Consider the following 26,126-nt stretch of genomic DNA (forward strand, 5'->3'; position numbering starts at 1 on the left):
TAAATAACAAGAGTTTCCCTGGCAAGAATCCCCAACAGTGCATCCCTCAGAACCAGCGTGAGAGTTGGCAGACCCTGTCCATCCTGCTAATCCTCAGTAATGTCCCCAGAGTGACAAGCAGAGCCTGTTAATTTGACACAGTGGGCTTTCTCCTTCCCCCCCATTCCCTCAGTGTTTAATCAAACTGCTTGGATTTTGTCTCCATGGCAACCCAGAAACATCAACACAGACGTAGGAAGTGAGCAATTAGGTCAATAATTAAGTGACAACTGTTCAAAATGTACATTTCAATATCGTGTGTGTGTGTGTGCGTGTTGCTATTACCAAGGTTGGAAGGTAACGTCCGAATTTCTCGCTGTGAAAAAAATAAAATAAAAGTTAGAAGACATTCCTTTAGACCTGTGTGACCTTTGCAACATATTAGTATTATGGTTTCATCACTTTAAATGTATTAATACAGTCAATTCATTTTTGGCCTTGTGCTTAAACTAAATACTGATGTTACCTGGCAGTAACCCAATACAGGTTTTAAAAACGATTCACTTAGAATTTAAAACAATTAATTTGAAACATATTCAAACATAATGACACTACATTCCCAATACTATAAATAAACATTAAACACTGGATATGAATGGGTACTATTGTAATTACCTTATTCTTGTGGCTGTTGCACTCCCCCAGCAGAGTCCTACAGTTCTTATGGACGTTCACGGCGCAGTCTGAAAGACAGCACAGGACAGAGGTCCATCAGGCCCAGTGTACCTCAGACCTAAAACAGCCCTGGGCTGCTTCACCTTTCACCCTTATACTGTTCTACTGAGTGTTTAAGTATTGTCATGAGTTGATGTGTGTTACATCACTTTAGCATGCTCCTTGTCCACATCATCCAGCTTCAATCTAACAAGTTAACGACGCAAACATTGTTTACGTCCAGTGGATTCAAAAAAAATGATAATTAAAGAAATTGTATCAGAATGATGACGTCTCAAACATCACATGATGGCGAGAGTTGACAGAGGAGACTGCCGGAGGTACTGAACATCTTAAATACCATTTTGTTTCCATCATTAAATAGGTCGCACTGCTAGATGGAGGGACGTTAAGATTCACAAGTGGAGGCAAGAAGCCGAGCTGGCATTTGGCTACTACCAGGCCCTCTGCTTCATTCTTATCTTCCTCCCTGGCTGTAGACTGGCTCAAATACACCACAAGAATTAGTGATAATTAATGAAGCTAGCAAAAGCCATACTGCATAGCTTGGCTAGCTAGCCATCATAGGCTTATGTCGAGAGACCTGTTGAGCTCTGCTCTGACCACCTGAATACCCAAACCTATTTGGTCATCAATATGGTAACTAACAACTGTGGTCAACTGCCTGTTGAGCAATAAAGACTGTTGCGTAATGGACACAAATTAAAAAGAAGGCTCATAGCGCACAGTCACAAGACACACACATACGACCAATAGGGATCAGTGCAGTGGAGGTGAAAACAACCTGGCCTAATGCATCGACTTGGACAAACAACCCTGATGTCCATGAACATGGAGGGTAACTCAATACTGCCGGGCTTAGAGTAGAGGGTAGAATGTCAGAGCTGCTGCAGTCTCCGTTATTTACACCATTCAGTGCAGCTCACTGACTTTCCACACCTCTCTGTGTGCATGTGCGTGTGTGTGACCACATAAATTGGCTGCTTACGCCAGGCAGCAAGGTGATTGTGTGACTCCAGGTGGCATGGCTAGCTAACAAAAGGATGGAGAGTGTAAACATGCCGTCAAACGCAAGCAGCCTCCCCTTGTTCTGAGCTGCTTATTGAAATAAACAGCTTCCTATGGCCCAACATGTGATCCTCTAGTCACCTCTCTGCACTTCCCCTTCTATGGGCCTCAAGATAATGTCGAACAAAAGATGATCGTCCTGACCAAATACACCTGTATGCCAGGAGCGTGAACATAAATAGTTTAGTTAGGAGACTGGGTAAAGTGTTTTCAAACAGAGAATGTTGTCTTCGATACGATAGTACTCTGTCACCCTTTCTCCAGGGACCAAGAATCACTCGATGGCAAGGATAAATAATGGCCATGTTTTAACCATGACACACCAGTCATGGGCCAAAACGATGACAAAAAACAGCCCTTCACCTGAGGCTCCAAAGATTAAAGAAGCAGCACCTTTTGAAACAGAACTCCCTTTGTGTCGTCAGAAAAGTAGTCAGATGTCAGCCGTCCCTGGACTTGGTGACACCGGCGGTAACACAAGCCGAAGACGAGCTTTGCTTTGTCGCTACAGGCACCGAACGCACCCGGTAAGCCGGCCAGTCAGGAAGCAGTCAAGCGGCCAAATCCAAGCAGAGTATTTTTCCACACCACAGCTGTGCGAAATTCTACTCTCGCCGCCAGCCTGGCTCATTCACAGGAGGTAAGGCCCGACCGGTCATCAGTGTCTAATGAGGTCCGTCAGGCCGGCGCAGCCACGCCCAGCATCTTCAAAGACCAATAAGCATCCACTGGACAAGAGCGACACTGGGACTAATGAAAAGATAAGAACACCTCAGAGCATAGCATATTTACAGAGAAAACTCACGCTAGTCCTATTTTATAATTGCATCATCATGTATTCAAAATCACCTAAAGTACTCAGTTCGGGATCAAAAGTAATGGCTGCCTATGTTGCTGTGGAAGATCTTATCAGGCTTTAGAACAGAATGTTGCTCGATTGGACCAAACAAATCTAAACAAGAACACTATGTGCATTGCCAACTGACAACAGCTCTTACAATCACTCACCTCCACAGCCAGCTTTTCCTTACTTAATCATGAGGCATAAGAGGCAAAAATCTATATAGACTTAAAAAGATTTAATAAAATAATGGTTCACTTCGAAGCCCCGCTGAAATATAAACTGGATCCGTTACGCCCATAAACAGGAGGAGTCAAACACTACAGCAGTGACAGTCCGCTCCGGTCAGGCCATTTCACAGACCTCCACCTTAACCTTTATCGACTCACCACCCAACCGAGCCAACACCTGAAGACTGACGGATGACCTATTTCAGGAAGCACGCTTGTGGTGTACCAGCCACACTGAGACTGCCACCGACTAACAACCCTGAACTCACACAAGCGGAAACAAGGCATGTCGGTCGTCCATTGGACCAGAGGAATGCCTGCCTTGCCCTATTTGCTTAAGTTTTGCATCAAGCTGGAGTTAATGTTTGACCTATGACCAGCAATGATCATCCCTGTGCACAGATAACAGGTTGAGAGGAGCGACGGATAAGCACTCGAGAAACAAAAGGACAGCATTAAACTGGTCATCTCCAAGTCAACCTATCAGTGCCACTCCCGTCTCCAAGCCATGTGAAAGAATGTGTAAGCCTATGTTATCTTACAAGGAGAGGCCACGTCGACTTACTACAATCACACCACCCGACATCCAGACATCAAGGACATGTCATTCTGGGGAACTCTCTCTCAGGTTACCTTACAAGTGGCTGTAACAAAAAAGTGTTAAAAGATACTTTGACAGCATGGTAGAGCGTTTTTTGACCTATGAAATCACTGTATGGTGTAAAAGCAAGGTAAGGTTGCACCCATTGTATGGGCCTGCCCTAACCCTAGTGCTCAGACAGGTACCCTGGCATTGTTCAGTCTAGGAAAAAGGAGGTAAAAGGACTGCCCTCTCCGTTAGAGGCTCCAACAAACAGCAGCTTCTAGCCTCACCCAGCCATCAAGTCACACAGACAGTAGACAACAAATACTGCAAAACCATTTTCAGTTGTAACCCAAACTGGAGAAGGTGCAACACAAAGTTACGGTTTCCCAAAGTCTTAATTATAGGGTCATGAAAATCGCTAGGCACAATTAAGTGTACAGAAGAGGACAGGGGGAGCCAAAGAGAAGAGAGAACATCACAGACTTATTTCTGTTGCAGTTGAAACCCAAGACTTCCTGTGTCAATGTTGGGCAAAGAAAAAAAAGATGAATCTGTAGAATGAAAGGCAGCAGCATGCCAAACAGGCAAAATCATATATCAGCAAAAGTAATGTTTTCTTTGATCGAAAGGTAGATAATACTTTCTCGATGTATCATACTGTAATACAGTCTACACAGTCTTGAATCTTTTAGGATCGCTCTTAACGTGTGGAAGAGGTATAACAGCTCCTTCAAATGACACATTTGCACATCTAGAGACAAAAAAACACAATAGATAATTGACAAGGGTCTCTGAAAGATACAGTGAACACTTATGTCACTTTGATTGGGGAAAGGATGACTATTGTTGAATAAGCCAGTAAACCTGCAGCCCATAAGTATAGGGACGAGCAGAAGTGTCAGGCAAGACAGGCATGGCAGAGGACAATGCAGTGATGCATTAAGAAGTGGTGTGCAACCAAGAGACTAACGAGACACGGTTTGTGCTACCAGAACTTTCAGCTCAAGGAGTACATAATGTGATCCAGTCAGAAAAGTTATTATTTCTCCGAGTAGCGGATGAACACCTTGCTCACCCACAATCGCTAGCTCGCTGTGAATGCATCCTTGACCGACGTAACAACTACGATGGGAGAACTACTTTAAAATCACAGTCGAAACTCTTTAACTCAACAGATAATAAATAGTATTAACGGATTACGGTACATGCCAGTTCATTTACTATTGCGTTATGCACCTAAACAGACAGTGACCCCTACGATATTAAACGAACCATGGATAAATGTGACAATAGCTAGCTAGCGGCTAACTGGTTGTTCACCTGTTGAGTCACACATTAAAAAAAAAAAAAAAAAACACCGCTCAGAAAAGTGGCAGGACATTGAAATAACCACGGGAAACCACAGTAACACGGTCATATGGATTATGGCCAAGGATAATGGCTATTGACTTCCACAACAACAACACCGCTCAACAACAAACAGCTCGTTAGCAGCCAGCTAACGGAGAGGGACGCGGAGTCGCTCCCAGCCCACTAGCATCCCGGCTAGCACGCCGAGTCACACGCCATCCACAACACCCCGCAGCAGCCCTCTCGCACACTCAAACCTCCACTTTGATATTCATTCACACACAGTGGCAGCCAAGGGACCCACGGGCAACAGTTAAGATACCCAGTGGGGCCAAAGTAAACGACAGTAAAGCTAACATTAGCGGGCTAGCTGGCGGCCAGGGTGTGTGGGAAGAAGTCCATTGAGTGAAACAACGGGAGTTGATCCACCTGATCCCGCTTGGCTCCACAGGAGCGACCGCTTACCGTTCAGAGAGTAAAACTAACTATTCCCCTTCTTGAGTGGCGGCTCACTGAAAATGTCGTGTGTTCCATACACCTGCTGAATCAGTTCCCTCACTGGGATGAATGCAAATAAGGGTCTTCTTTTTGTCCAGTTTGGTCTCCTACTCTCCAGTGGGAACAATCTCTGGCATACAAACGACGCATTCCACGGGCTGATTCTAGGCTGATTCCCCCCAGGGCTTCAAATTAAAGAGATACTCACTGATTTTCTCACGCGTCTACGTTAGGAGACGCTGCAACTAGAGTTGGATGTTTGTTATCTGACTAGATTGTTGAGATGGATGTTAACGAGTGGATAAAGCTCTGAAAAGCGCACACACACACACACACACACACACACACACACACACACATTACAATTGTTTGTTTTGCGCTGTAAATGCGCGTCCGTGCGTGCGTGTCCGAGCGTCTGCGTGTGTGTGTGCGTGTTTGTGTGTGAGAGACGTTACTGATTTATCCTGCTAGAACAACGTTGTTTAATAAGCACAATAACCACAACAGTCATGCACCACTACACCCCTTTGACAGACTGTGTAATATGTAGTAATTCGAGAGACATTTGACTTTTAAACTCTGTAGGCTACACATTGCATTGATGCAATCAATATCCATTTATTTTGTATATGTGTATATACATAATATATCTACAGCTTACTGCTATGTATCACAGGTGTCACTATGTTATAAGCGTATCATAAAAAATAATGAAAATCCTAGTTCTGTTTACAAGTTCTGTTAACTAGTACTTCTCTAACTTCCGTTTTTAAGTTAGGGACTTTCTTAAGCGGTTGAAAGGGGAATGTGCCAACAGGAGACACCATCCATCACGGGTGCATAGCCAAGCGCTCTGTGTCTCATCACACAGCCCACTGGGAGAGACTCACTGGCATATGAATTTAATTCATACAACAGCTGTTGAAAGATGCTCCACAGTCGTCCTCTTGGTATGACGCATGACCATGTGTTTTCGCTTCGGCATGCCATACCATGTCATTATTTTAAATAAAAAACCGGTCTTCTGCGAGAACCCATGATAAGTTTTTCTCATCAGAGTTTTTGTTTAAACTGTGATCAGATGACGGTGCAAGTGTGATGGTGACAATGACAAGGTATGCTACTATAACCATACAGAATGGACTGTATACAGTCAATATTAAGTGACCACACCACTGCTCAGTGAAGCTGCAGTGTCTATCAATGTTAAATGCAGCAAGGAAGTGGGGGAGGATAAACGGTAGACGAAACCAAAGTGCATTGATGAGGTGTGAATATTGTTACACCCAGTGTGCAATCACCTTATTCAATCTTACGTGTGCACGGTGCCAGACAGGGTAAGAAAAAGGCGGAAATACAACTTTTTGCGTGGGTGTGTGTGTGTGTGTGCGCTTGTGTGTCTGTGGGCATGCCTGCGGGCCGATTGTTGTATGAATGTGTGTTTCTCATTCAAGTGTCATCCTTTACAGAAACTAGCACAAGCGGAAGTAAAAGTGTGTGAAAAGTTTGGAGACAACATCTGTGTGTGTGTGTGTGTGTGTGTGTGTGTGTGTGTGTGTGTGTGTGTGTGTGTGTCGGTGAGTGGGGGGGGGGGGGGGGGGGGTGGGTTGGGAGTGAGCAGTGCATTGGCGGCAGCAGCTGTGTGACAGAACATGCGTGGCGGGGGGGCATGGTGCAGTGAACCGCAGACTCACTCATGCACTGGAGGCCATGCTTCCGCTGCAGGCTTTTGCTGCACAGTGAGCAGGTGGCGTAGCTGGAGAAGGAGCCCGGCACCAGGTGATGCCCGGGGTTGTCACTGCTTCTGCTGCGACACACTTTCTCCTTCTCCTTGGGCTCCCGCTCCTTCTCCTTGACCCTCTGGTGCTCCTTGTTTTCTCTGTTCTTACCCTGGGAGGAAATGGAAAAAAAAAACAATGCGGAAAAGGGTTTGTATTGTATTGTATTGTATTGGAAGAGATTCATAATCAAACATTACATTGGGGACGATACATCCTCAACCAAATACATTTCCCGAAAACAAAATGTATAGAAGTAGAGTGTGTGATTGTTGCAGGTATACCCCCCTTACCCCACCACACCCCTCTTAAGCACTTGCGTCCTGGTACTTATTGTACGCACTTATTGTATGTTGTATGTCCTGTCACCAAGCATTAGCATCTTACCCTAGCTGTCTTTGTTGTATACAGGGTTAGTACTGTACAGACAGCGATATATTGTTGATATACATATTGTTGTTTCTCTTCTTCTGACAAATGTATTATTGTAAGACGCTTTGGTTAAAAGCGTCTGCTAAATGCCCTATATCTCAATGTAAATGTAAGTATAATCATATTGTAGAATAGTACAGCAGAGTCAGAGCAGAGGGCTTGCAGCATAGTGTGGTTTATATTCACCTTGTCTTTGGTGAAGGATCCAGTCACCCTGTTCCTCAGAGAGCTGAGGGTTCTCTTCACCTTGGTGCCCTTTTCCACCTTCTCAATTTCACCTCTCGGTCCATCTTCTTCCTCATTTCTGACGAGACATCCAAAACATGCTCTACATTAGTCCATTATTCCCAAAAATGCAGCACATTACAGATTCAAACATGATCATTTCTTTGGTCATTTCTAGGTTGACATTATAATCCTTCCCTTTTGGAACACCTGGGCCAATAGCCAGGTGACACATTAGAAAATGGAAACGTCAGGATTACAAAATGTACCTAGAATAATAGGGGTTGATTTATTTGGGTCAAGGTTCCAGAAGCAATTCCTTAGTGTGTCCAGTAGATGTCCTCCTAATCTCCTTAGCCTTGTTTTGCCCTTTCTGTTAACTATCTTCACCTGTGTTTGATCCAGCATCTGTGTTTTAATGTTCCTTTGTTCATGTGTTCGTGGTGTGCAAGGTACACACGTGTTTCTTCAATCTTATGTTCCGTATAACCTACGACTAAAGTGGATGTTTCTTTGTATCAAGCTCGGACAAATTCCTTCGTTCATTTTGTCATTTGTGAAAGAGAGTAAACCAAGAGAAACGCTCAACCCTACAGTCTCCTGCGTCCTCTGGTTTTTGGCACACCTATTGACACCATTATGTCCATTTGGTTGATTTAAGGACACTTCATACGTCTCTGGTGTATAAAGATGATACAGACGGATTAGATTGCCTTAACTTGGAATGTCTTGGTCATCTGGTTCTCATGTTCAGCCAAACATATGCTGTTTACATCATGTGTGGACATATTGAGATAGTCATATGTCATATGAGATAGTCAACTGTCATATGGTTATCATCACCATTGGGTTGTCATAAGGCTATCGGCCCTAATCACGCACTTCAAACCACTTCTGCATATGATCATACGGGCACGATCGTTATGCAAGTAATCTCAAACACCGTGGGTGGGGATTGTTTTTCGTTGTTTTTCGAGTTTTTCGAGTGATTTGGAAACTAGAAACTTGGTTTCTGTTTTTGTTTTGTCTTTCTAATGAGAGGCAAGGACACGATAGAGAATGGTTTAAAACTATCTCCAGCCATAGACTAGGGACATTTAACTTAAACTAAACTAAGAATTTACATTCTTGAGCTAGAAAAGCATCAGAATGCTACATGATGTGGGTGTTTTGTGTGTAGGTTTGTGAAAGCTTTCATGTTGTGATGGCACCGGGCTGTACTCACTCATTGTTGAGGAACTCGTACCAAGTGACACTTCCTGATTCCTTGGCCTCCGATCTTCCCCCTCTTTGTTTAGCTCTGTAAAAGGCAAGAAAATGCCTTGAATGTCGAAACTCACAATCAACCAAGGAAAAGTACCAAAAGTTCCTGAACCGTAGGTTAGGTGAAGTGTCATTACTGTTCGCAGACAGCCAGACCGAAATGACTTCGGTTAGACAAAAGGCAGTTCTGAAGAAGTTCCGTGAGCCCATGCATAGACAAATGTATATATAGTGACTCCGGTTAATAAACGATGAGTTAATATATGGGTTTCATTTCTTCTATTTACACCTCAGGGGAGTTTAAGATCCCCCATTCACAAAAAAAAAAATGAATCCACCACACAGTGTGCCCAGTATACCATGCAACCCACCTCACAGCCCAACCTGTTATTTTGAACACATGCTGCAAGCATTCACGGATGGATGTAACGTAAACACAAAGCGTCCAATGTTTTGTGCCTGGGACGGATCCTGTGCAGTGCTGAGCTACGGCGAGCGGACCTCCCTCTGGTGTTTACTTACCCGTGGTACAGTCTGAGCTCCTGCAGAACCCGCTGTACCCTCATCCTGAGACACACAACACAGCAGGACTGAGAGGAGGAGACAGGATGGGGAGAAGAGAGGAGAGGAGGAGATGAGAGGGGAGGAGGGGATGGGGATAAGAGAGGAGAGGAGGAGATTTGAGGGGAGGAGGGGATGGGGATAAGAGAGGGGAGGAGGAGATGGGGAGAAGAGAGGAGAGGAGGAGATGAGAGGGGAGGAGGGGATGGGCAGAAGAGAGGGGAGGAGGAGATGGGGAGAACAGAGGAGAGGAGGAGATGAGAGGGGAGGAGGAGATGGGGAGAACAGAGGAGAGGAGGAGATGAGAGGGGAGGAGGAGATGGGGAGAACAGAGGAGAGGAGGAGATGAGAGGGGAGGAGGGGATGGGCAGAAGAGAGGGGAGGAGGAGATGAGAGGGGAGGAGGGGATGGGCAGAAGAGAGGGGAGGAGGAGATGGGGAGAACAGAGGAGAGGAGGAGATGGGGAGAACAGAGGAGAGGAGGAGATGAGAGGGGAGGAGGGGATGGGGATAAGAGGGGGGAGGAGGAGATGGGGAGGAGAGAGAACGGGAGAAGGGAGACTGGAGAGGAAAGGAAAAGACAAGAGGAGCGGATGGGGAGATAATTGGATGGGTAGGAGAGGAGAGCCGAGAGGAGGCAAGGACAGGGGGAGGGAAGGAGGGGAGGAGAGGAGGAGTAGAAGAACATACTCAAGTGGAAGAGAGGAGAGGGGAGCAGAAAAAAAGGGGTGGCGGAAAGGAGGAATGGTGAGGGGAAGGAGGGCAGGGTGAAGGAGAGAGATGCAGAGGAGATAGGGGCTCGGAATAGGAAGGAGAAGTCTGAAAAAGATTGTGGAGGGAAGTGGGGGAGGGGGTGTGGAGGCGTTGAGGAGTGCTGAGTGTCAAACTGGGGTTTGAGGGAAGGACCCTCCCATGTCTGCTACCGCCTCACTATCTCCCAACACACACACGCACACGCACACACACACATACATACACAAACTGAGGGGCCATCTAAGGAGCTAAGAGAGCGGGCTGGGGGGGAGGGGAGGGGGAGAGAGGGGAGGAGGGGTGAGCAAGAGAAGGTTAAAGACATATGACATGGAGCAGAGATGTCAGGAGGGGAGCTGAAACCCCCCCCCCCACCCCACCCCCCTCGTGGGGCGGCCTGTCGACAGAGCAGGCCAGGGGAAAGCAGAAGTGCAGGCCGGTATGTGCACTACTGAAATGAGCACAGAAACACTGCTACCACCACGCTCAGGAATATTGATAGTGATTATTATCTACAGGCTAACCGCGCCGCTGTAGTGCCCTGCTTTCTTGGCTGTCCTCGGTGTTTTGAAATGAGGTGCGTGCGATGAATCATGGAGGAAATGAAAATAAACTGCTGCTCTGACTATTTTGACTTCTTCTTCTTGGTGGCGCACAATGAGAGATGCAAATAAAGGAGACAAACCACACCCAATAGTCAAATTTAAAATGTGTGAGGGTATATGCGCGTGCGCGTGTGTGCATTTGTGTGTGCATTGTGTGTGTGTGTGTGTGTGTGTGTGTGTGTGTGTGTGTGTGTGTGTGTGTGTGTGTGTGTGTGTGTGAGACTGTGTGTGTGTGCACTTACATGTGGCTCTGTCCTTCCGCAGAGTGCAAGTTCTCCTCAGGGTCCAGCTCCTCTGTGTCTTCATGACAACAAACAGAAAGAATATAGAGATAGAGAAACTCATGTTTACGATAACTACTGTGTACTGTATCACACACACACACACACACACACACACACACACACACACACACACACACACACACACACACACAGACACACGCACACACACATACCCATGCCAGCCCTTACCCAACTCACATACACCCTTCAGCCCCCCTCCACACACACATACACACACACACACACACACACACACACACACACACACACACACACACACACACACACACACACACACACACACACACACACACACACACACACACACACACACACACACACACACGGTACACAAACGCAGTACAGAAACAGAACACAAACAGTATAAATCCATAAACAGGCTGTCAAACCTCGAGCCGCCCGGGCAGCTTGTTTGGAGGTCTCCACCAGCTGGGAGATGTGTGCGGCCTGGCAGGACTCTGTGGCCAGGAGCTCAGGACGCCTGTCAGGCCACCGCTGAAACCACCAGGACACAACTTCAACACACACCACCCACACTGAGTGAAGAGCTGCATTAGGATGCATGTGCAGCACGAAGGAGGAAATACCATCGAATGACCGGACATTGTTATTTCGGGCATTGTGGAAAACATAGGATGCTATTCTACTATATTATATTGTACACTCATATGGATTATATTATACATTTATGAATATATATTAACTTACTCGTGTTATATTATATATATTATTGTATTGTAAAATATTTCAAATAATATATTGAGATATTTAAGTTTGATATTGATTTAAAATGATAGAAATATAAACATATACAAATATTTTGGGGGTGTTTCTTTCAAGTGATTGTTCGGTTATTGCGTGTGGTTTTTGCATTGTAGTATTTGTCTAAATACCGGCTCTCTCTCTTTAGCGTAGGGAGGTATTTTACGCCTGGGTCCTTCTGGTTCGTCCATCTCCCTCTCTCCATCACTGTCCATGGCCAAGGTGTCTAGACTCAGTCTTTCAGCGCATTAGGCCAAGGAAAACAAAATGAACAGCCTGAGACTATAAGCACTATAAGCCACTGTTATGACGCATTCAATTGAATCTCAATTTGATTGAGATTATTTGCTTTGATTATTCGTTATATCAATGACCTATCCATTTATATCGCTTTATCAAGAAATGATTCCATCAATAATTGAATGAATACTTCTAAATAATCATAAATAATCATCCACTTGCCCAACCATTCATCAATTCACCCATCCATCCATCCATCCATCCATCCATCCATCCATCAAACATCCATCAAACCATTGATTCAAACCATCCATCCATCAATCCATCCATCAATCCATCCATCAATCCATTCATTCATCCATCCATCAATCCATCCATCCAGACATCCATCCAGACAGCCATGAATCACGTGAACATGAGTCTGACGGTCACCTTCTGCCCGAGTTGAAGCAGGCCACAGGAACCACCCAGCTGTGTCTTCTGGAGGTGGACATCGATCGCACAAAGTTGGGGAAAGCGTCGAGGTCGGGGTCCAGATCCTCCATGCCCTCTCCGCCCACCAGACCCTCTACCCCCACCAGACCCCCCGCCTCCACTATGTCCCCCGCCCCCACCAGATCCCCCGCCCCCACCAGACCCCCTACCCCCACCAGACCCCCCGCCCCCACCAGACCCCCCGCCTCCACCAGATCCCCCGCCCCCACCAGGCCCCCCGCCTCCACCAGGTCCCCCGCCCCCACCGGGTCCCCCGCCCCCACCAGGTCCCAGGACCCCGACGGTCTCGCCGGTCTCGCCGGTCTCGCTGGCTCCATCGACGCCAAAAGTTGATCCAAGTGTATGGTCAAACTGAGTCCCACGACGGGGTCCTCGCAGGGCCGTGGGTCCGGGGCGCTGCCCGGCGGCGACACCCCCGGGACGGGGGAGATCTGGGTGACCACCAGGCTGTTCTGTACCCCTGGGCCCAGAGCTCCACCAGGCCCCCCGCAGCTCAGGTCCCACTCGGGGGACCCCGATGAGCCGATGGCGGGGCCGCTCTGGTGGAGCCGCCGAGGGCCCTGCGTCTCGGTCCCGGCTCCCGGCGATGCGGTTGCCGTGGATACCGAAGGCGGTACCCCCCCCTGGAGGTCTTTGAAGTACTCGGAGCCTCGGAGGGATGAGCTCAGGCCCTGCAGGTCCTCTCTGCTGCTGCCCGGGTCGGCCTCGGGGAAGTCGTAGTCGCTGATTACAGAGCCGGAGTCGTCCTGGGGGGTGAGCAGAGCACGTAAACAAAAGGTACAAGGTACAGAAACAGTTCGAAACGTGTTAGTAAACTTATGCCCCTTTTCCACCGACAGTACCAGCTCAACTCGCCTCGACTCGCCTCGACTTGGCCCGCCTTTTTTTTTGCGTTTCCATTGGCAAAAAATGTACCTGGTACCTGGTACCGGGTACTTTTTTTAGTAGCACCTCCGTCGAGGTTCCAAGCGAGCTGAGCTGGTACTTTTGCGTGACGTAAACAGGCTGCTGACCACTGATTGGCCAGCGGCTGGGAATAATCACTCGAAGTAAAGTTGTGTCCGGCGTGGCTGTAGTCCACGGACCCGCTCCCAAGGGGGACACGGATCGGCGTTTCGCCTTGTCTGTCACTCCTTTCCCGGGGATAGAGTTAGGCTGTGCGTGGTTGTGTGTGTCCGGCGTGGCTGGAGTCCACGGACCCGCTCCCGAGGGGGATACGGATCAGCGTTTCGCTGATTCCATTCCCAGGGCTCGAGTTTCGCCTTTCATCAGTCATTGCGTTTTTTTCTTTTATTTTATTTTATTTCCCATTTCCCGTCATAACCTTTCTCGGGAATCAGGAAATAGTCTTGATCAGATTTCCCGGGAATCCCGTCTCCCGGGATTGTGCCGCGCTAAGTCGCGGCGAGTTGAGCTGGTACTGTCGGTGGAAAAGCGGCATTATTTAGTATTTAGTCAACTAAATACAACTGCTTACCAAATCAGTGGTTGCATTTACTCAACTTCTCTGAGTTGAGTAAAGGCTTAATTCAGCCGAGACCGCCGTGTGGGACATCTCTTGGTGCCTCACTGTTATTCAAACCCTGGCTACGGCCCTGAGACCATGAACACTTTATTTACTCTATTTTATTCTATGAGCCTTTACCATTTAGTCGATGATTTGGTCAACAAAAGAGGTTGAGGCATCTCTTGCTCAAGGAGGCCTTGAGCAAGAGATGGTTACAGGAAAGGAAAGTCTGCAGACATTTGGGTTTCGAACTCAGAACCTTCGCAAACAACCCCACACCACTACCAGACCATCCTGCCCCCCTTTAGTCGGAACACATCGTTCCAGGTCTTATAGGAGAGAGCGGGACCGGCCTCACCTGGTCCTCAGTGGTGGGGCGGGGGAAGAAGGCGTCCTCTGCGATGGAGGCCGGGGACAGGGAAGAGACGGACCCCGTTCCAGCATCGCTGGGGCTGGAAGGCTGAGCACTCAGAGGACCGCCATCAGCAGCACAGGGATCACTGCAGGGCTTGCACTCTGACGCTGGGGAAACAACACAGGCAAATGAGGGTGACTCCATTCCTCCCTGTACATCCCTCCCTGTACATCCCTCCCTGTACATCCCTCTCTGTACATCCCTCTCTGAACATCCCTCTCTGAACATCCCTCTCTGTACATCCCTCTCTGTACATCTCTCCCTGTACATCCCTCTTTGTACATCCCTCTCTGTATATCCCTCCCTCTATATCTCTCTCTGTACATCTCTCCCTGTACATCTCTCCCTGTACATCCCTCTTTGTACATCCCTCTCTGTACATCCCTCTCTGTATATCTCTCCCTGTACATCCCTCTCAGTACATCCCTCTCTCTCTATATCTCTCTCTGTATATCCCTCTCTGTGTGTCACCTGCGGGTGTAGTGGATCTGGTCAGGTGAACAGATCCCCGCCCAGATTCCTTGATTGACATGATGCCACAAACCGCAGTCCAGCCGGGCAGCGATATCTTTTTTCCTACTATGGCCATGGCCAAGACCCGCCCTATTCTGTCTGTGATTGGCCGGGTTGCATGCAACTTAACTGGACGCTTTAGAACTGTACGGTACCCTCGCTGTGAGCATTCGAGAGCGTCACAAAAGAGCCCTAACCCTAACCATGACCCTAACCCTAACCCCTAACCCCTAACCCTAACCCCTAACCCCTAACCCTAACCCCTAACCCCTGAACCTAACCCTAACCCTAACCCTAACCATAGCAGCTAATATCGAGCCAGTAAAAGCGCGTGTGACGGACCAATCAGAAATAGAGGCAGGTGTGTCTTTTCGGGCAACAGCTTCGTGAGCCAGTGTTTAGTCTCTATGTCCATAATGGGCAGATCCAGCTAATTCCATTACTATGCTTTCAACAACTCCAGAAGTCATGCTTTCAACAACTGCACAACTTACTGTTGCGCAAGCCATGGTAAACACAAAGCATATGGAAAGGATACAGGGGGATATTGTAGAAGTATAGCGAAAGATGCCAAATGTTCATTTGTTTAAATTACAAAATCAACACATTCAACACCAAAAGTGAAGATGCTATTCAGAATGCAATATGCATGACCTCAATGAGACAGCAGAATAATTACATAAACAGGGTAGGGCATGATGTCAGCATGGCCACCTGTTGCCAATAGAGACTAGCAAATTATAAATCCATTGCATGGTCTAAGGTCTATTGAGGCGGCTGTTGTTGTTGCGGAGTGAAGCAGAGTGTAAAGTAAAGTATATAAAGATTAAATGATACAACAGAAAGTACATCTGTCAATTCTATCCTCTTCAATTCTGAATTGAAATGGTTAGTGCACTGCTTAACAGACACATGATATGAAAGAATGTAGCCCTGATGTGGCTATGCAATGCAGGTGTTATCCGTTCTGTGGGATGGTAGTGGCCTCTTCTCTTCATTCTACTGAAGGAAACTGATGCAAACTTTTTGAGAAAACGCAAACAGACACACACATGTCGTATGGGAGGCGGGCATCCCTGCATGTTTCTAAATAGTTTAGTAGTAAATATTCATGTCATTTTGTAAAGAAAAAAATAGTCAGAGCGATGTATAATACCTTTTCTTAATGCCCCATGTGAACGGCCCCACACAATACTGATATAATAAAACCCACAATGAATGGGAGTGGATCCAGACGAGCCAGGACAGCCTCAGGCCTAATGACATAACCCTATTCCAGTAAAGAGGAGGTGGTGGGGGTGGGTGGGGGGGGGTGGACGCTCGGTTTGATCCAAAACAGATCCCAGGGACCCCCCACCCACCCCCCACCATGTCCCCGGCCGTCCACTATGGAGGCCACACTCGGAGCAGTAATAATAATCACAAATTCCCGTTAGGACACCCCAGCCCCACCACCACCCCCCTCCCCCACCACCGCCCAGCGTGCACTCAGCCGGCCAGAGGATCCCCTTGCGTAAACACAGACCCCAGCACAATCTATTTTCTATATTACTAAATCACTTAATAGGCCAAGCCCCCCCCCCCATCCCCCACAGAATCCCCACTCGTGGTGTTGAAGTGCACGTCGAGACGGTAGGCCCACAGACAGACACCCCTGCTGCTACGCCTGCCGTTGCTAGGCCGACTGGATGCTGGTCCCCCGAGCCTTTTATGGCCGTCCTCGCATATCGCCTGATGGATCATAGAGGGGATGAGATGAAACATAAGTGTTTGCATGTTTGCGTCGTGTGTCTGTGTGGAGGAAGAGCGAGCGAGCGAGAAAGCGAGAGAGAGGGCGGGGGGGTGAGAGAAAGAAGGGGACAGAGAGGGAGAGAAAGCTATAGAGGGAGAGAAAGAAATAGAAGGAGAGAGAGAGAGAGAGAGAGAGAGAGAGAGTTGGTAGATTATCTAATCGTGTGTGTTTTTGTGCATAGAGGGTGTTTGTTCCAGGGTCTATTCATTTTTTTGTGTGTGTTGTGTGTGTGTGTGTGTGTGCTTGCGTGTGTGTATGTCTTGACATATTTATATCCAACGCAGCCTAAAAGGTAGGGCTCTGTCATAGCATTTGTTGTAGTTGTTGTACCCTAAAGTAATTTAGTGGCTAACATTGGTACACTGTCCCGAACAGTAGCTGCTCTGCTGGTGTGACTGCTGGAGCAGACCCCAACAGCTGCTTTGTTTAGAGGACGTTCCCTAGTTGGATCAGGAGAGCATGGTTATAGAACAATTGGTTAATAAATGCTGAAGTCTAGCTGGCTTGACAAATGGGTTATTTCATAGATGATCAGCCTATTGGGTAATCTTTTTTGAGTAAAAAAAGTATTTACCCAAATAATGTACATGGTCCATTATTTGTATTTTTTTGTATTTTCTTATTGTATTTTGTGTTTTGCACTACTCTGTTATCTGTTATTTGCACTGTCCGCTTTGCTGCTGTAACCCTGCAAATGTCCCCACTGTGGGACGAATAAAGGATTATCTTATCTTAATATTGTTACAATTAATTATTAATACATTTTTATATTATATTATTATTTATTTTATTTTTATATTTTAGTATTGGGTATAGGTACAGCATCGGTATCTTTGAACAGGAGAATATGCATGTTTTTGTTTGCTTTCTGCTAACACGTGGTCAAGAGTGTCAAACTGAAACTAATGATACGGCATTTTGGATTTGGACAACAACATCCTGTTGTTTTTTTATGGGGTCACATTGATCTTACAACTCATAGCCTCTGTGTCACTGAACAGAATTTGAACATTTCACATTAACTTAACGTATGTGTGTCCATGTATCTGTCTGTAGTGTACGACACACCTGAAGCGAGGTAGGGCTATCTAAGAGCCGTGGTCCGCGCTTTAGACCTGTTCTTCACCCACCGACCACCCACATCTCTCCTTTCACTAAACTCATCAGACTCAGGCTACATCGCACTGCTGAATCATTGACTTCAATGAAATACTTGAACACTTGAGGGATTTCTATGTTGTTTGGTTTTGTTTCAAACCACAGTGAAGAAACATGTGTAGAGTCTCATCTTTCTTCGGATAACGTTTGATCAAACATGCCTTGTGTGTCCAAATGTAGCCTACCGTTAGTAGAAAAAAAAAACGTTTTTAGTCAGGCTAACTACCAGTACCATTTGATTTACCAGTGGAACACGCAGGACCTTGAGATAATAGTCTGGCTACATTTATATATATATATATATACATAGTCTACATATTTAAGTAGCGACTCCTGGTTGTTTACGTATCATATAGCTGCTTGAATATACATATAGGTGTGCGAGTGCATGCGTGCATGTGTGTTTGCTTGCATGCATGTGTGTGTGTGTGTGTGTGTGTGTGTGTGTGTGTGTGTGTGTGTGTGTGTGTGTGTGTGTGTGTGTGTGTGTGCGTGCTTGCACGTGTGTGTGTGTGTGTGTGTATGTGTGTGTGTGCGTGCTTGCACGTGTGTGTGTGTGTGTGTGTGTGTGTGTGTGGGCAGATGTTACTTCTTGGCAGGTCGGAGATGTAGACCACACAACAAAACAACTCTCTTGCAGTGCTCCACTGTGCTACACTTTGATCAGCTATTCTGTGCAGCAGCAAATCAAAATACAGAGCACATCCTGTAAACCAATCACATTCAGAATAGAGGCTTCCTATACCTCCACTATACCTCCTCTATAACTCCAATGCATCTGTTTCAATGGGTTTTTACAGTGGGTAATGGCGTCACAGTATTTGAATAGAGGAATCAAAACGATGTACTATAAATAAATAATAAATAAATAATATATTTAAATATATATATATATAATATATATATCAATATTTGTAACGATACATTTATTTTTAGTAAGTGAAACAAACCTCACCGATTTCCTCTGAAATGTAACATTTGTAAGAGTTTCTTGTGACGCCCAAAGTGTAATTTTCACTATAAACTTGTGATCATAGCACAGCAGCGGATTTCCTCACACACATTACTCGTTCACATGTTTTACACACAGTGAATTTTGGGTCAAATCGCAGAGTACAAAAGTTAAAGCAGCTACGATAACGCTTTGATCCACTAAGAAAAATATCAAAGATGACTCTCTGATCATCTCAGTGACAGAAAGCATCTCTCTCTCTCTCTCTCTTTGAACCCCCCCCCCCCTTCCATTGCTCTTTTGAAAGATAATTGTGCAGAAACAGAGTTCAAAGCCTCACACTGGCTTTGTTTCACCTTCCTCCTGATTCAATCTGGCTCTCTCTCTGACCTCCACCGAGGACACCGCTCCTAGCAGACTAGAGAAGCGGCCATCGCCGTTAAAACAAGCCGTGAGACAGAGGAAGAGGGAGAGAGGGAAAGAAGGGAGGACATACAGATATACGATGCCGGCGTACCTCTCTTGAAGGACCATCTTTTCATCCAGTTCTTAGAGAAGGAAGGCCAGGAGTGGTTGAGAGGCGAGCCCGCCATGGCGGCAGCGTAGAGGGGTGTGAGGCCAGCAGGAGCTGCAGCGCTCTCCCTCGCACACACACCCGCACACACACCCGCACACACTCACTCACTCACTCACTCACGCAACATACACACACACGTAGTGGAGCCGAAGCAGCCGGAAAGGAGAGCAGAACACAGAACTCAGAGGGGAAGGGGAGGAGAGAGAGAGAGAGAGAGAGAGACAGAGAGACAAGAGAGAGGGAGAGAGGGAGAGAGAGAGATGACACAATGTGAGGTTGAGGGGAGGAGTGAGATGAAGAAGATAGAGAGAGGGAGAGAGAGAGAGAGCGAGAGAGAGAGAGAGAATCAAAGTGTCCACGGAGAAATGGAAGTCCCCAATGTTGTGGGAACCAGCAGGGGTCAAGGTCAGGAGGTCAGAAGAGTGCAGGGGGCAAGGTCAGGAGGTCAGAGGAGAGCAGGGGTCAAGGTCAGGAGGTCAGAGGAGAGCAGGGGTCAAGGTCAGCAGGTCAGAGGAGTGCAGGGGTCAAGGTGCAGAGGAAGCAGCTTGGTCAGAGACGTAGCATGTGCTGCATGTCAATGAGGGCAGGTGGGTGTGAGCACGACTCCAGCAATACGGTAATAAAGTACTTTTGGTAGGAGGTTATTGTGTTGTTTTGTTGCATTAGTATATCAGCTGTGGGTAGGACACACATGACATGAGTTAGACCAAGGCAATATAAATGTTTTTTAGATAGACTTGTGTTAGTCATGAGAGTCATAAGAGCGAGAGAGAGTCTCCTACACTTTTTCCTTCGTATTAGAGGTTCAAATAAGTGTGTTTGAAGAACTTAAAGGATAACTAGGTTTAAGCATTTAAAATCGGTCAACAAATGAATAACAAATAAAAAAAGTTAATTTGCTGTTAATTGATGAAAAAAATAAACGATAAACCCGTCAAAATGTCTAACAATAAGGATGGAGTGAGATTCTTAAGACTTGGCCACCATAGTTCCTGCTCCTTCTGCACTGTTGTCTCTCTCAGTGACAAGTTCAGCACACCACACCTCAAGGGGAAAAGTGCACACTGACACTCTCCCACACACACAAGAAGCACGCTGAAGAGCGGAAATGCCAGTGCATACAAAACACATTATTTTCATTCACATTTTAACTAGTACACCAACATATTTAGTTTTTTTACAATTTTTGGCATTTCATGTATCATATGTTGACTACTTGTTAACACTAGAAGTGTTAACTGTCCAGTTTAGATTTAATAAACCCCACTTAAAACAGAGAATTAAAGCATGATGTCTCCAATAATTCAATAGAAAACACTGTGGGCTACTCACATCAACATTCAGGTCATAAACGCCAGCATAAATCCAACAACACAGTTCCCACACAATGTCACTTCACACTGATGAGCACGAGTGTATAATACAAGTGTGTGCGCGTGTGTGTGTGTGTGTGTGTGTGTGTGTTGGGTGTGCTCTCTCTGTCTGTGTTTCTCCCTCGCTCTGTCATACTCAGCTAAGCCTCAAATGACATGCACAAAGCTTCCTCATTTTTTTTCAGTGCCTCTGACAACATTAGTTACACTATTACGCCGGACGTTGAGCAGTCTGTGTGTGTGCGCAGATAAAATCAGGGGTCTTTTGTATCAAGGACGTTTTCAGTTATGGTGACTCGCAAGTTGGTCTTGTTTAGACTGTGCTTAAATATGATTAACTGTCTGTCAACCTGTGTGTGTGGGGGGGGCGGGGGGGGGGGCGGTGACGATGACATACCACCCAACGTTCCATTATAACAAGGAATGCTGGATGTTATATGTGACTGTTATGTATTAGAGTCGCATGCATGGTGTGCTATTTTTTGCAGATGCCAATGGTTAATGTAATGACGGTACAGGAGACAACAGCTCTCTCAAGGGGAGAGCCACATCCACTACAACTCATAACAAGCTGTGGAGTTCAGTTCTAGATGGAGGACTGTGTAGAAGGCAGGACATTAAAGCACACACTACATGCACGGACTGTATGGAACAAAAGCGCCCACACTTACGATCAGGGTCGCAAAATAAATGTGTGTATGCAGAAGACGAAAGCAAAAGGCTTGTTGGTGTCAAGAGAGAAGTGAAAATACAACACAAAATAAAGAACAATCTTTTTTTTTCTATGCATTTGAACCTCCCCCTGCCTGAGATCATCCATTGTGATGGGTGAAGACGTTCACACCGAGAGCAGGAAGTTGTTGGGCAAGCCACTAACCCTGCTGTTGCAACAGTGGCGCTTGACTCGTCATAGGAAACACAGCACTAACACACGGCTCAGTCGCAGCTACTGTCATACAGAATAATGCGGCGCATTTGCTCATTGCAGATTGAAGATTGAGATAATTCATGTTTCCTAGTTCTCTTCAGACAATGTTTTCACCACATTAATTAATGATTACTCATTGAGCAGATGATTCTCATCCAAACCGACTTGGCGTTTTGTTCTTTGACACCAGTAAACAATGACAGATTCTTACAAAGACGAATATTCTGCAATAATTTTATTCATAATTTTAATATAAACAGTTAATTGTTGAATAATTTACACACAGCAAGATTTTTTATTTTCATACCATTCCAACGTTTTTCTGTACATGTCACACCGCTTGGCTCTCCTTTTGAAAACATAGAAAAAATAAATTGTCAAGCGTTTTATTTAGTCATGGCACATGTTTGATCCTGTACAATATGTATTTCTGTTAACGTGTTGTAGTTGATGTAACAAAAGTGTGTGTGTGTGTGTGTGTATATTTAGACATGTCTGTCCGTTTGATGTGTGTGTGTGAATGGCAAAGTTTGCAATGCATAAAGATAATGGCACATTTGGATCCAGTGTGATGGATGTGGGGGGCTGGGTCTGGGACCAGGGAAGCCGGGGCCTTTGGACATACTGCACATACATACACAGGCCTGTTGGGGTTTCTAGAACAGTACACATGTAAAACATATCCCACTCAATACATCAGCAAACTCAATGACACTAAATGTCATTACGCTTAATAAAAAGAGGTATCCTGCAAAAAGAAAAAAAAAAAAGACTACACGCAGCATTCTGTGGAGAGAGAGAGAGAGAGATAGAGAGATAGAGAGAGAGAGAGAGAGATGCAGGTAACACAGAAGCAAGCCATTGTATAGAGTTCAACAAAAGGATACGACACTGCCACTGATATGAAAGAAATTAAGCAAAAACTAAATAAACCAACAGCATACATGCGAAGGGATAGACACAAAAACAGGTTGCTGGGCAAACTGGAGTAGACCACTGGACTCTAGAGAAAGAGTGTTGCTAGAGGAACCATTTTGATTCTGTTCCTTCACTATCCAAATGGCTCGCCATGAAACCATGGCGTGTCATATCTAGAAGAAGTCCAACATCACCATGGCGATGGCGTCTTCCTGAGCCAAAGGAGTTCACCCGCCCCAACCCCTAAGTCACACTTTCTCTACCGCCCTTTAGTTGACTTGTCAATACTGGTACATGTCAGTAAACGCCATTTGCTTTTTAGAATTTGATTGACACACATTAATTTCCATTACCAAAATCAGCAACACATTAAGACATCTCTGCCTCTTTAACCATACGGGTATTTTCAATATTTGGATTGATATCTTTTTATAACAGTGGTGTGAGTCTCCTGTGTGTGTGTGTGTGTGTGTGTGTGTTTTTCATTCGTCAACAATCGAACAGCAAAAAAAAATAAAATACAAACATTGAATCGACAGACGCACATCATTAGTTACACGGTACAAAAGTAGCGGAAAGGTTTTTTTTTTTTATACATCTTCATTCGCGCCATCACAAAAGGGATTGGGCGGTTCTGTTCAATCCGCCCACCACCGTGTTTAGACAGGGATACATACGGTCCAAGCCAAGTCATCTCCTTAGCTTATTCAGAACTCTCCTCACCGTATTCTCTCTTAAGAAACGTGCAGTGGTCTTGTCCAGTTGTTCACATAGAAAAAAAAAAAAACGAAAACCAAAATAAATTATAAAAGAAAAATAAAAAGAGAAATCTAGAGAAAATAAATCCTTTGACAGTCAGAAATACAGAGTTGGGGAGGGGGGGCGGTGGTGGTGTGGTGAGTAGAAAAAAAATATTTTTTAATTTTATTTAGAAAAAAGTTATATACACATTGATAACAATGTTAAATTCGTAATGTACAAGAGTAGTAAAAGTTTACAGTCAGAAAAAGTAATTGAATTTGCCCACCCTATTTTGGCAAAAAAAGGAAAAAGAAAAAGAAACCAACATCTCTAAAATGTAATACTTTTTCTTTAAAAACAATACAACGATACGTACAACGCTTTGTTCTCACCCAGCACTGCATGACTTAGCGTCCTCTGTCCACTGGGGGCAGAGTTCAACAAAACGAGCCTCACCTTCCCTAAACCAAGTGCTTTCATTATTCAACGGGGGAAATAGATCTGCTGCTGCTATTTACAGTTAGAGCGTATTAATCAGGAGATTGGCTTTTTCTTTCTTTTAAATAAACAAAAACAAAGAATGGACAAAGAAACGCGTTTCAAATGGAACTGCGTGTCCGAAGCGTCCATGCACTCCCTTAGTTGTAAATAATCATACATTTTCACATGTGCTTTGGGGCATCGCTGTCAAAAAATAGAAAAAAGTGAGCGCCAAATTGGTTTAGTTTTTCATGCACAAAGCGAGTCAGCACAAGCATAGCAGAGACCGTGAGCTAAATCAAACAAATCATACGAATATAATCCCAATTAACAGTATAACCCAGCCAAGACGCCTGATTGTCTACTTCTATCTACGACGACGACGACAGAAGAAGCCCGTCAAAGGACCACAGCGCAGCGGTACACCAGCGTGTGCATGCATCCTAATCTGTGTGAACGAAGGGTGATTATCTTCAGTGTGTAGCAGAGACGTGCCAGTGAGTGACGTTTTCGCGGGTCAGTCATTCTGAGCAAGGCACTATGGGTAAGAGGCCCCTGTTTGCGTTGCTACTCCTGTCCTGCGACACTCCCACCCAGCCACTAGAGGGCAGCCCAAACCACACCACACCCGAAGGAGCCCAGGAAGTACTGCTGATTCTTTGAATATTTCGCGATTGGGAAGAATAGATAAAGTGTGTTTGTTTTCTTGGTTCTCACACCGTTGTTTGCGTCTGTTTAGGTGCTGGGAGCGTGGGCTTCAGCCTGCGTGGGTGGAAAGGTAGGTAGCGCTTTCCCCCCCCCCCCCCCCCCAACCACAGCGCATCAGGCTGCCTTCCCTGAGACCAAGGTTACAATCTAGAGTTCACGTCTGTTCCTAACTACATATGGCACACAGGATTGTCCGAGTCCACTGCCAAGGTGAGTGGGGTTGAAGGTGTGTGTGTCTTTATGTGTGTGTGTGTGTGTGTGTGTGTGTGTGTGTGTGTGTGTGGTGGGTGAGGTCCTCTTTTAAACATTTGACTGGCCCTTAAAGAGATGTCCGTGTACCGCTAAGCCCAAGAAAAACAAGAAAAACATTCAAAATATAAAACCTCATCTCTTGATATTCACAGTAGAAAAATGTGGACAAACAACCATAAACAAAAGACACAGAAGACGGCCTTAGGAACCGCGACTGAGAGACAGAGCCAACGACAGAGAGAGAGAGACAGAGACAGAGAGAGAGAGACAGAGAGAGAGACAGAGAGAGAGACAGAGACAGAGCCAACGACAGAGAGAGAGAGACAGAGAGAGAGACAGAGACAGCCAACGACAGAGAGAGAGAGAGAGAGAGAGTGAGAGAAAGAGTTTGAGAGAGAGGGAGAGAGACGCTCCTCGCCAGGAGATCAGCCGAGAGCTCGGTTGGAGCCACGAGACGGGGAAGACGTGTGTGTGTCTCGATGGCGGCGCACCAACAGCGGGGCTCAACAGCGTCTCTCTCTGGACGAGCCGTGCGTCCTCCCTCCCACGACTAGACACACGCTAACCACAGCTATGCATCACAAGTACACAGAATTTGGTTTTCGGTTCCTAATCCCGACGGACGCCAACTCCACCTCCGCCCGCCGCCGCCACCGCTGTCCCGCAACAACAACAACAACAGCTCGATACGTACAATCATGTGGGCGGGAATCAGCTTTACGGGCCGATACGTCACACACACACACAAAAACAGAAACCGTGCTGGAGCCCAGCTCAACGTTTCAGTGTCTCCGGCGCAACCAGGGCAGGGAAAGAAGTTTGTTTGGAAGATGCGGTGCTGAGAGGACCGGTCGCCTGTCACATCACCGCACTCCCGTCTGAGTAACGGCAGCGAATGAGCTCTTAATCTACGCAGAGGGACAGACCGCACGGAGGGTTGTGTTTCGAAACTGCATCGTTTTCTTCTTCCGAAAAAGCTGTCTTTGGACCACACTGATGTCGATATTGAGGAGGAAGAAGGGGTCCAAAGGGTCATGGTGTTGCACACGTGTACACGCACACACACACACACACACACACACACAATTGTAGTATCCGCTTCTCTGCCAG

General features: G+C 46.1%; 2 protein-coding genes and 1 long non-coding RNA gene across 4 annotated transcripts in view; all 3 read right to left on the minus strand.

Moving 5' to 3' along the window:
• Nucleotides 1-12,826, minus strand: part of arhgef18b (rho/rac guanine nucleotide exchange factor (GEF) 18b) — a 35,890-nt gene extending 23,064 nt beyond the window's left edge. The window contains exons 1-9 of one of the 2 annotated variants that reach the window (XM_084473123.1): nt 12,640-12,826; nt 12,099-12,204; nt 11,595-11,700; nt 11,143-11,200; nt 8,948-9,022; nt 7,684-7,801; nt 6,982-7,177; nt 655-722; nt 325-355 (exon numbers count right to left, since the gene is read on the minus strand). In XM_084473123.1, coding sequence (XP_084329249.1) covers nt 325-355; nt 655-722; nt 6,982-7,177; nt 7,684-7,801; nt 8,948-9,022; nt 11,143-11,200; nt 11,595-11,700; nt 12,099-12,204; nt 12,640-12,752 — 871 coding nt within the window. In that variant the 5' untranslated portion in view covers nt 12,753-12,826. Of the gene's footprint in view, nt 1-324; nt 356-654; nt 723-5,254; nt 5,413-6,981; nt 7,178-7,683; nt 7,802-8,947; nt 9,023-11,142; nt 11,201-11,594; nt 11,701-12,098; nt 12,205-12,639 lie in introns of those variants that run through there. The other variant, XM_084473124.1, reaches the window with a different exon arrangement.
• Nucleotides 12,776-19,703, minus strand: LOC311353596 (uncharacterized protein; the record flags this gene model as incomplete). Its single annotated transcript, XM_084473509.1, has 4 exons — nt 19,557-19,703; nt 14,568-14,731; nt 12,894-13,448; nt 12,776-12,802 (listed from the first exon to the last, which is right to left on the minus strand). Exons 1-4 carry the CDS (start codon nt 19,630-19,632, stop codon nt 12,776-12,778), a joined length of 822 nt encoding a protein of 273 aa, XP_084329635.1. The 5' UTR covers nt 19,633-19,703.
• A 2,434-nt stretch (nt 19,704-22,137) lies between these two features.
• Nucleotides 22,138-26,126, minus strand: part of LOC311353277 — a 7,916-nt gene continuing 3,927 nt past the window's right edge. Inside the window, exon 2 of the long non-coding RNA XR_014637010.1 lies at nt 22,138-26,126. This exon is cut by the window's right edge and continues 1,134 nt beyond it. This is a non-coding gene — a long non-coding RNA (uncharacterized lncRNA).

This window comes from Micromesistius poutassou (assembly GCF_964030765.1).
Source record: "Micromesistius poutassou genome assembly, chromosome: 9".
NCBI classification, from domain to species: Eukaryota; Metazoa; Chordata; class Actinopteri; order Gadiformes; family Gadidae; genus Micromesistius; species Micromesistius poutassou.